This window comes from Macrobrachium nipponense, chromosome 22 (genome assembly GCF_015104395.2).
Source record: "Macrobrachium nipponense isolate FS-2020 chromosome 22, ASM1510439v2, whole genome shotgun sequence".
Taxonomy (NCBI): Eukaryota; Metazoa; Arthropoda; class Malacostraca; order Decapoda; family Palaemonidae; genus Macrobrachium; species Macrobrachium nipponense.
Window position 1 is genome coordinate 21,268,960 of NC_087213.1, and position 12,284 is coordinate 21,281,243.

Below are 12,284 nucleotides of genomic sequence, written 5' to 3' on the forward strand. Positions count from 1 at the left end.
GTCTGTGTAAATTATTACTTTCTGATGACCCTCGAGGTATGGTGAGAAATGCTGAAGAGCTGCTATTATGGCATACAGCTCTTTCTCGATGGTAGCCCATCGAGTCTGTGCTCCCCGGAAATACCCTGAGTAGTAGGCGATGGGTAGGAGGGAGTCTAGAGTTATGTCCTCTTCTGGAATTGTGGGAGTGGATGTTTGCAGCAGGACTGCTCCATAGCCGGTAGCACTGGCATCTACTTGGAGACAAAAATCTTTCTTAAAGTCAGGAGCCTTGAGTATGGGTTTACATATTAGAATATGTTTTAATTTTTGAAAGATCGTATTTATTTCTGGAGTCCAGGAAAAAGTTACTTTTGATGATGTTAATCTATAGAGTGGGGCAGCAAATGAAGAGAAATCTCGCACAAATCTTGAATAGTAAGATATCATACCAAGGAAGGTCTTTAACTCTTTTTTGTTAGAAGGAATTGGAAATTGCTTTATACTTAGGATATTGGCTTCTTTCGGGGCGATGTGACCATTGCCAATGCGATGGCCTAAATAAGTTACTTCCGCTCTGCCAAATGTGCTCTTTACTAAATTAATGGTTATCTTGGCTTTGCGAAACCGTTCGAGTAGTTTGCCTTAGAAGATGTAGATGTTCGTCCCAATTCTCACTGACAATGATCACATCATCCAGGTACACGTAGGTGTTAGGTAAGCCTGCGATAATGTTACTCATCATTCTCTGAAAGGTAGCAGGAGAATTAGTAAGTCCGAAAGGTAACACTGTATAAGAAAAACCAAATGGGGTGGTAAAGGCAGAAATTTCTTTTGCCTTTTCAGTTAAAGGAACTTGATAGTAACCTTTCATCAAATCTATTTGTGTTAGGATTTTTGCCTTCCCTATGTTGTCCAAGATATCATTAATTCGAGGTAGAGGAAATGAGTCTTTAATGGTGACTTTGTTTAATTTGCGGTAATCTGTGCATAGCCGTAGTTGACCACTGGCTTTGGGTACTAAAATGCACGGTGAAGCCCAAGGTGACGCACTGGGTTCAGCTAAATTATTATCTAATAAGTATTGAACCTCCTTTCTTAGAGATTCCAGTCTTCTACCAACTACTCTATATATGGCTGCCTTATGGTGTAGTTCCTGGCTCTAAAATGATATCATGCTTAATTGTGTCACTGACTTTTAATTGATCTGAACAAACATCTGAATACTCCAGCAGTAACTTAGTTAAAGTTTTACGATGATTAGGTGGGATTTTTGCAAGATAACTTGGCAAGGATTCTAATACTTGGCTGTTGAGAAGATCCTTCCATGATACAAGATTATCCTCTGAAGGAGTTTCTTCATCTACCTCCTGGTTTTTGAACTGAACTGTGGTATCAACAGAAACCGTTTGAGAAGAGATGTGACTTACCACATTAGCAGGTGCACGATATGGTTTTATAAGATTAACATGTACCATTTGAGTAGGACGTCGTCGGTCAGGTGTGGAGATTATATAGTTTAATTTGGAAGGTCTACTGGCGATGGTATAGGGTCCCATAAATTTCTCTCTTAAGGGTGCACCTGGTATCGGATGATAAACCAGAACCTGGTCGCCAATGTTGAATTCTCGCAGCTTTGTTTTCCTGTTGTAAAGGTTGGACATTTTCTCCTGAGAAATCAAAAGATTTTCATTAGCAAAATTATACATGGAAAGGAACTTTTCTTTCAGTTCTTTCATATATGCTAACAGGGTGGTAGTATCCTCCTCCTTATTATGAATGAAATTTTCTTTCACCATACTTAGCGTTGTTCGTGGTTTCCTGCCAAACATAAGTTCGAAGGGTGATACACCAGTCGAATCATTAGGTACACTGCGTAGCATATACATGAGAAGGTCTAAATTTTCATCCCATGATTGGGCAGTCTCCACCATGTATTTACGTAGAAGATTTTTTATGGTCTGGTGTACCCTTTCAAGAGCTCCATTTGTCTGTGGATGATATGCCGAAGCATAGACATTGTGAATATTAAACTCTTGCATACTTTGTTTGTTTGAATAGCTTACTGTGTAAAATTAGTACCTCTGTCACATTGGAGAATCTTAGGAAATCCAAAGGTTGTGAACACCTTAACAAGCTGACCAATGATTGTTTTGGCATTAATGTTCTTAATAGGCATTGCAATGGGATATCTAGTAGTAGGACACAAGATAGTTAGCAAGTACTCGTTACCTTTCCGTGTTTTAGGCATAGGTCCTACACAGTCAATAATTATTTTCTCAAAAGGTTGTTTTGGTACAGAGATGGGCTGCAAAGGTGCACGAATAATACTCTCGTTGGGCCTACCTGTGACCTGGCATTGATGACAGGACATTATGTACTCCTTAATATCTTTCTTTATACCTGGCCAGAAGAAGTCCTGTGAAACTCTGTGATAGGTTTTATTAACTCCTAGATGGGATTCAGAGGTGTGAGCCAAATCTAGAAGTGGTGGTACAAGGGTTGCTGGTAAGACAAGCTGGTGACAGTCATGCCACGTGGAAGTTACTGGTGCTTTGGAAGATCTAAAATGCCTGAAGAGTAAGCCGTGATCAGTATAAAAATAAGGAGTCTTGGGGTTATCTGATGGATTTTCTACTCTTTTCCAGTATGTCGTAAGGCTAGGATCATAACTCTGCAACTGCTGAAACTTTACTTTGCTTAAATTTACTAATTCCAAAGCCTTCTCTACTTTAGATGTTTCAAGAGTTATTTTTCTTTGGAACTTTTGATACAGATTGAACAATTTTATTTTCATTTACTTTAAGTTCTTGTTTCAGAATGACATCTGGATCTGTTACTACTAAATTCAAAGCATTGGCCCCTGCAAGGTCATTACCAATCAGTACCTGTTATTGATGGATGTGGCAAGGGTTTTATTAGACACAGCAACAGAAGCTTTACCTGTGTAGTAGGGGCACTGAAGTGTTACCTCAGCCAAGGGTAGAGTCTTGGTCGATGTCAAGTCCGTTACAGCAACATATTCTTGCTTCATTGTCAGCTCCTGTGGTGGTAGGTTGATAATAGTTTGAGACGATCCTGTATCACGAAGACAAACTACAGGTTTCCCATTTACTGAACCTTGGCATGTGTAAGGTTTGAAGGAATCTAAATCTGGAGTAGGGACGGTCACATGCATCGTTTTCTTGGAATCCTGTTTTTTACCAGGCTTATGTTCTTTGACTTCAGACTTTCTACACTGAGGATCTGGGCACTTTTCAATGGGATGTCCTACCTGCTTACAGTAAGTACAAAATCTGTCTGAAAAAAAGGTAGTTTTATTATGGGCAGGTTTATACGATTTATGGCGCAGAAAATAGTCATCTGCCAGACTAGCTGCTTTCATGAGATCAGTTTCCTCCTTATCTAAAATATAGTTAGCAATGTTAAATGGCACTTTTCTAAGAAACTCTTCCATGATTACCAGACTTTTAAGTGACTCAAATTCTTTAATTCCAGCTTTGTCAATCCACTTTTGAAATTGTCTAACTTTAGTATCACAAAATTCCACAAATGTCTGGGTTGGAGATTTCTGTGAATTGCGGAAACTTTGACGATATCCTTCTATTGTGATTGAATAAGCGTCTAGAATAGCTTTCTTAAGGATCTGATAATCCTTAACAGTAATCATTTGCGAGGAAACATAAGCTGCCTTACCTTTGAAACCGTTTCTAATGAGCATTACCCAATGTTCTGCCGGCCACTCGAGCGAGGTAGCTGTATCCTCGAAAGTGTCGAAGAATACTTCGGGTTCTTTTCATCAAATGTAGGAATGAGCTTTTTTGCTTTGTTGAAGTCGAACTTTTCAGGAAGATTGAGTTCTTCTTCCTTGGTTTTAAGTTGTATGTTAGCAGTTTCTCTGTTTTCGACAATTCTATTTCCGCTAATTTCTTTTGGAGTTCTACTTCCTGTAATGCAGCTTCTCGTCTTCTTTCATCTTTTCTTATTTCCCTTTCTTCTTCTTCTCGTGCATTGAGTATCTTCATTTTTTCCAATTCCAATTGTAGTTTCATCTTGGTTACTTCTGGATCTTCTTTACTGGTAGCAACCGCACCGGTCAGGTAACGTACTTCTTCTACTTCTTCGTCGCTCTCTTTAACTACATTCTTTGCAATTAGAAATTGGAGGATGTCGCTTATCAATCTAGCTTTGACATAGGAGGACTCTGAAGGTATTTGCCATTTCTGGGTGATAGTCAAGAGTTCCGCTTTCTTTGCAAGATGTAATCTTGGTAGTTCATCTTTAGGATTAAGCAAGAATTGCTCTAAATTGAACATGCTTAGCAAAGAATTAAGTTAGGATGGCACACAAAATCGTGAAACTTGCTTAAAAATAAGCTAGTTACCTTAAAAATAATTGCTATTTAATAAGTCTTAAGCAACTGCTAATAATAACCAAGTTCAATTTCGAAGGACTGAATTATAATTTAAACCAGGTGAGAGCATTACTGGTAATTCAAAAGTGAAAATAAAAATCTAACGACTTCTCAATATTGACAAGTGATAAAGAGAATCCCGCAATTAAGAGGAATAAGATTGCGATATCGGTCCGAACATGTTAATGCGCGCAAAACGAACCAAAATCAAGTAATGAAATGACCAACGGAATGGTCTTAACTAAGGAATGAACTAGTTCAATGGTTATGATTAAAGAAGATTCAGGTTAGCTCATCGACACGGTATCCGGATTAACGCAAGTGTTTGTCGGAAGAAGTCTAATGGCTTGGGAAGAATCTTAAAAGGGTGGTTCATGAAAAGGGTGGGCACTATCGATAGTGAATTAACACTGGTCCCAGTCGATTAACATTAAGCTACCAACTATACCTCCAAATCATCGATACCGGATATGCGTGGAGAGAATCACTTACTATTCGTAACAGTGAAACTTACTCTTGTGCCCGTCTGGATCTGGTGTGAAAAATTTAATACTTAAGCTTATTTACTGCAACAGACACTTATCTCATAAATCACATGAATCACATAAATCACATGATACACATCAACTATGTGACTTAGATCACTGAATAACAAGAATCACATACGTCACATGAAACACATGAAATCACGAGTCGCATGAAACACGAAGTCACATGAAGAATTACGGTCACATGAATAAATATGAATCCCGGTCAGGCCCCCAAATATTGTCACCACTGCAAGTATATTCTTTACCAGGTGGTATGGTAACGATGTAATGGCCTTGTTATAATACCAGTCAGCGGGCAATAATAAAAAAAAATTACCACCAAAACAAAATATGTCTGTTGCAGTTTATCACTGAATTGTGTTCACTTTAAACTTAACTTTACTTAGCACTTAATATACCACTTAATAAATAATCTAATAACCCAAAACACCAAGATCCAGGCACAAGAATAAGGAAACACTCGAGAAATATTTAACTTTAATACAAAAACTATAACGCACCCACTAATATATAATAATAATCACTTTTACACCACAATTAAGCACCAATAAAAAATAGCGAGCAGATGTTGACTGTATGAACAGCTGTGATTCTCTCCTCTGTTACATTATTTTCAGAACAAATGTAAACTTTTTAAAGTACTGGACTAGTGTCTCTCCAAGGAGCATTTAAACAGGAACAGAAAGTGCTTAAATACGAACAGAACCATTTACAAAAATGTTTACAGAAAATACAAAACTGTATTTTTAATCATTCTTTTTTTTATTTGCAATATTTAATGTGACAGCTCGTCACAATATGAATACATGATTATTTATTTTATTGTTACTTCACTCGAAGTGGCTATTTTCGCTTACTCGGGGAGTAAGCTTGCAAACTACTTTGTTGCTGTTGTTGGGGGTTAGGAAATGTTTATGTAAAAGCCTATGAAGGTCTGAAAAAGTGTTTTGCATTTAGTCAAAGATAAAGGAATTTTAGGATAGGAGAGTTATGATATATTTATTAGAATGAAAATGTACAAAATAAATAATGTACATGTTAAACAGTAAAAAAAATTTCTGTTAAAATATAGCGCATTTATTTTTATTTTAGTTGGTGAAACAACGCTATATTAGACCGTAGATTTTAGCGCGTTTTCATTTACGTTAAAAGTTAGGAATATATATAATGATTACAACTTATGTGAGCGAGGGAAATTTTTGCACACGTCCCGGGTAAGCTGGAGGTCGGATCGCACCTTGTCATTTCAGTGTCTAAAGCACAAGAGTATAATGAGTAGCTTGCAAAACTCCTCGCATGATTCAAAATATCTAGTGTGGGTTGAAATGCCATTCAATCATTGATAATTGAACTTGGATATCGACAATGGATGATGACCTATTTCCTGAACTTTAAAATTTTAAATGCGCTTTAGACTGATGACATTAGTCAAGTTCAAGAGCCAGGACTTCTTGATGCATGTGATATATTGTATTTATAGTATTCCAAAGGCTTTCACTTGATATATCTGTATGTTTTCTGCGCTTGAACATTGTTTCCATGTAGAAGCAATGAGGCTTGGTATTTGAATACACGTTTTAACTGATCAGGCTCACGCACACAAACACACACACACACACACACACACACCCACACACACATATATATATGTATATATATATATATATATATATATATATATATATATATATATATATACATATATGTATGTGTGTGCCTGCGCGTTGTATGTAAGTAGCACCGAGTTAAAATACCTATGTAAAAATTCCCATAAAAAAAATTTAGAATGTAGGAATTCGTTACAAGTTATGAAAATGAATGACTATTACAAACATTTATATATAACAAAATAATTTAATTAATACATTAGGGAGATGTTACACAAACATAATTATATACTGCTTAAAGCTTATGGCAGCTTCGGAGTGAAGGACTGATACCTTATAGTAAAGAAAATCATAGATCTTGACGAATACTCACGAGAACGAAGCTAGTCGATAACTGCCAGATAAAATTTTGGGCTTACTGTATTAAGACTCAGCATTTTCTTTCCTTTTTCTTTCTCTATCTCTCTTTTTTTGAAGCATTCAGTAGTTCAAGAGGAGCCAATCACTCGATGTCTCCTTGAATAGGACAATATTCTCCACCGCTGAGCCAATGCTTCAGAAAAGCAGACATCATCTGATTTTACTTTGTAAGATGGAATTGATTTACCAAATTTTGTATAATAAAAATGCACGGTTATAAATCAATCGTATTATTTGTTTTTATGTTTTACAAATAATACAATGCATTTATAACACTAGATTTTTATTATAAAATAGTTTAATCTCTACATTGTGATTTCCTTAGCTTTACTTATTTTTATTGTTGGGCCATACCCTAAAATTCAACGTAGCGTCAGTCTGATTTTGTCGTGTGATGCAGGAACAACTCACACTCACTAATTAGAAATGCGATAAGCTTCATAATATACATTGTGATGAAATATACTACGAGTCTTGCAAGAAACTGTCATATGAGGCGTTCACAATATTAAGGGTCGCATTTTTTTTTCTTTTGCTCCTAAGTCTTCTAAAAATATCCTACTTTACCCATGGAAAAGCGTACTTTTATATGTAGACTCCAAAGTTGTCGAAATCCCATTATCTAATAAGGGAGGTGGGTGATTTGCGTGTTTAAAAATGCCGATTTACAAACGCGTTTTTTTCACGATTTTTTTTTTCTAATCAACTCCTGGAGACCTTTAATATTGTGAACGCCTCATATAATATCCAAAAAGAGATTTTATCTGCAATACACTTGACGAACAGAATCCCACTACGTCGGTTGGTAATGGTTTGAGGACGGCCAGTCATAATGTATTCATGACGGTCAAGCAATGTCTCCAAGGAAACGCTGGCTGCAGGAATGTGTACCCGAATTAATGTTGCCGTTTATGGTCATTTGACGTTAGTTTTGGCTGCTTCAGTAGTATTTCAATCAACAGCATCGTAGATGAAATAAAGTTGGGTAGTGAGAGGGAAATTATATTAGTTGCAGAAAAGCATAAAATTTTGATTAAGGTGATATACACACGCGCGCGCGCGCACACACACAGAAATATAAATATATATATATATATATATATATATATATATATATATATATATATATATATATATATATATATATATATATATATATATATATCAAGCTACAATGTCCTTTAATATCTAATTCGCTCTACCTCGGAATTAATATATTTTCATATATGCTTAACCGAAGGGGAATTTTTTCTCGATAATAGACTTGCCTGGACCAGGGCGCGAACCTATGGATCCTTTCAAACCCAGGAACGTCAGTGAAGCTTTACCTACTACACCACTGACGTTCCTGGGTTTGAAAAGGATCCATAGGTTCGCGCCCTGGTCCAGGCAAGTCTATTATCGAGAAAAATTCCCCTTCGGTTAAGCATATATGAAAATATATTAATTCCGAGGTAGAGCGAATTAGATATTAAAGGACATTGTAGCTCGATATATGTATATGAATCACGGAAATGTGATATGACTTATATATATATATATATATAGAACTATATATATATATATATATATATATATATATATATATAAATAGATGCGCGTAATATGGGTGTATATGTCATTTTTTACAATATAGCCTGAAGAACATGTACATGCTGCATATGCAGTTATGAGCTTGCAAAAATGTTCCTAATGGTGACATTTATGAAGAATGGGGGGATTTTATAATATATATACATATATATTATATATATATATATATATATATATATATATATATATATATGTGTGTGTGTGTGTGTGTGTGTAGTGTGTGTGTGTGTGTGTATAGTATATAACGCAGTCACTTGTCTACTCTGTGCATAATTCATGATAATCGAAAATAGGTGGAAATGTCTCCTTTGATTTCGGAGAGATATCTGCTTCCATCCTTCCATCATATTGAAAATTTGCGTGTAGCTAATAACGAACAAGCAAACACGGCCGTCAAACATGCAACGAAGTTGGATAGTATCGATTATACCGATATTAAATGGCCCATCCGGTCCTATATTAAACGAAGACGGCAAAACAAACGGAATTCTTTCTTCTGAGAAGAACTTAAAATGGGAAAATCGATCCGTCGATTGGCTTTCTAGTCATCATCTAATACCAGTGAAATTTGGGACTTCATCGGAGGCTGTGTAGACTTGCAATAGGTCATACTCAGCTGACAGTAAGGTCATTCTGGGAGAGTGATAGACCACCAATGAGTGGTCTTTGTGATATCCCGGTCAGTTTCCATGGAAGATGTATTAGATGGTAACGTTTAACATGGAAGATGTTTTAAATGATGTCTTTGATGTTGGTGGCGACATGAAGTTTTAAAAGCTATATTACATTTTTTTATGATATCTGTTTTTATCTACATGGTTTCCATAAAGTCCCAGCACCATTACAAGTATTTATTGCTCAGAAACCATATAACATAGAGTAATGCAGTTTTTTGTAGAATGTTCTACATTTCATCAATTCTACAGTCAGAGCACTTCATTCTACAAAAAAACCACATTACTCTATGTTATATGGTTTCTGAGCAATAAATACTTGTAATGGTACTGGGACTTTATGGACACACTGTACATATTACGCGGTTGGTTATTAAGTTATTATAATTTTACCTTTTAGCCTTTCGCACTGTAGTACTGAACAACCAAAGGGTTCCAGTGACAGTTCGTCAGCCGAGACTTTGGCAGATCAAATGAATCAAACGTTGCTGTAAACAACCTGGTTATATAAATTGACACTGAAGAATCGTTTACAATTAGCAAGTTATGACACGACCCAATACCAATTCTTTTTATTTGTTAGAAATAAAAGGCACCTAAACATTATCATCAGGTGATGGAAACCTATCTTATTGACAATATTGTCTTTAGTCGTGTAATTACATGGAATGCACGATGCACCATTCCTGTGTTCTCGTCAGTAACACCAGCTTCTCAACTATTATTTTATGATTAAGTAATTACAAAAAAGTAAAAGATAATCATCAAATAATGAACAACACGCTCTTGGAAACCACATACAAAAAAAATCATCAAATAACGAACAACACTCTTGGAAACCACATTATCAAAAACAGCATTTATCATTTTGCCAGGCTATTATCTGGAACTTCGAAGCCGACGCACTCTGTGCTAGGAGTGGCTCTCTTTCCATGCCGTGTCAATTCCCTCATCGACTTAACAAGGAAGACTTTGGCACACTTGGGGTCTAAGATAGATGATACACGTGCATTTAGCGCTGCCTCGACTTGAGGTCGAGAGGTGCTCCTCCTGTTGGGAGTTGCGACATCTGTGATACAACTCAGAAAGATCTCGAGAAATTTGTGCTGAAAGATAATACATTGAGTTGGATGATGCATGCGCTGTAATTCTGGAAAACTTTGCCAGTAGATAGAAATTATTCATCGTCAGACACTGATGTTCTTTAATAAACATAAATTTGGGTGCAAATTTACAACTAAATGTCGTATAATAAACTGGAATTTAGGCGCAAGTTTGCAAAAAACTGAAATTCAAGTGTACATTAATACCTAAACTACATGCGATAAACTGAAATTTTCACCCATGTATTTAAATATATTTTTTCTGCGTGTAATACTGATAGCCTACGGTTAATAATCAACCTTGGCCCTTCCAGATAAGTGTGTTATCTTGGTTTGATCTTCAGGGCTGTACGTAATGGCCCTTTAATTAGCCATCCCACCCCGCCCCCACCTTCCAATTTTTTTACGGTACGGTAACACAGGTTTATTTACAATTCACAATCAGACCAAAACAACAAGAAAGCTTTGTAAATAATCCTGAAATGTTTAGACCCCCACTGATTTTAGTCAGCTCTGCCAGATTGAATTTGCATTAAAGGATTACTAAGCCATTAGATTCGTGACTTCCAAGACTTATATAATCGATTTGCCTTTGTTTGTCAATGCATTACACAATTAACAACGCTTACTATGAGATTCAGGGCCTCTGTAACACGGTTTTTTCGCAATAACTCTTTATCTATGCATTTCATAGATATAACGCGTATTCAGAATACATATTATATCAACACATAAATTTTGAGTGTATTCTGCACTACGTAGGTTGAATAAATTTGGTACTTATAATGTAAAAGTGACCTTTTTTGAAGACGGGCCAACTTACTCAGAGAAAAGGTTTCGAACGCACTCGTTACGTAACTTATGACATCATTTCTTCCCTCTTTCTCGATGGATGATTGGCTATACGTAACGAAGGCTAAACCTCTGGCAACAATGACATACAAATTTAAATACAAGCAAAGCAGTACACCTTTATGAACTCTGGAACCTCCCCACTGATAATTGTCATAATGAACAAACCAACAAAATATGTTATTAAATACAAAAACACTTCGATTATTAGTCTAACTCCCAAAATAAGTTTCCAAAGAAATTACAGTCTACTTTATAGGTCACAATCAGATTGACAAGATGTAGGGAATAGTTGGTAATTACCAAAAACATAGTAGACAAGCTTGATTTGATAACTGCTATATCCAATGTCAAGCAATTTTTATTTATTGGCTATCTACCTATTTACTGAAAAAAATGGCCGGTACCGTATATTGACTTTAAACCTTCAACAATAATTATCGTCAGAATGGTGACTTCATGAGGCTCCACCCACTTTCGCCTCGTTATAATTCAGGATAACACTGAAGGCTACCATGGGCATTGTTGGATTAGAAAATTTAACTTCTGGCTATAAAAACTAATTTCTCGAGTAGTTGTAAGAAGTGTTAAATGATCCTCAAGGATCCCAGCAGTTGGTCTAAACGTTTAATTCATGTATATTACTGCTATATTTTGCGGCACTACTGCTACAGTAGTATTACTACGCTAGCACTGATACCCCACCCACATCTATGTATCGTTCCGCCATTCATAAAGTCTTTGGGTTTCAGAGCCGATGGCATTTCTGTCTGGTGGATGGGCGGGGCAACATTTAGTCAAAAGGTGTTTGTTTACCTTGCTTACGTAATGAAAGTTTTTCGACTCTTGGCTCGTAATCATTGGCCATGGCGTCGGCTAGATCATTTTTACTCTATAAAAATTAAAACTATCGGGTTTAGGTTATTGATAATGCTGACAAAATTTGTGTGTGGTTGTAAAATATTCATATGTCAACTTTCAGCTACATCCGATGCTTTGACAAGGAGCAAAGTCCAAAAAACCGTGTTAGGGCCCTTTCACACTATGTCGTACGTAAATGCGACACGATGTCGGACCTACATGCGACTAGC

At 36.3% G+C, this 12,284-nt stretch overlaps 1 protein-coding gene across 1 annotated transcript; it reads right to left on the reverse strand.

Annotated features, from left to right (window-relative positions):
• Positions 1-2,054: 2,054 nt before the first annotated feature.
• Positions 2,055-4,295, reverse strand: LOC135198836 (uncharacterized). The gene is made up of 3 exons (XM_064226805.1): positions 4,058-4,295; positions 2,923-3,771; positions 2,055-2,552 (listed from the first exon to the last, which is right to left on the reverse strand). The coding sequence occupies exons 1-3, from the start codon at positions 4,293-4,295 to the stop codon at positions 2,524-2,526; spliced, it is 1,116 nt and encodes a 371-aa protein (XP_064082875.1). The 3' UTR covers positions 2,055-2,523.
• Positions 4,296-12,284: the final 7,989 nt, after the last annotated feature.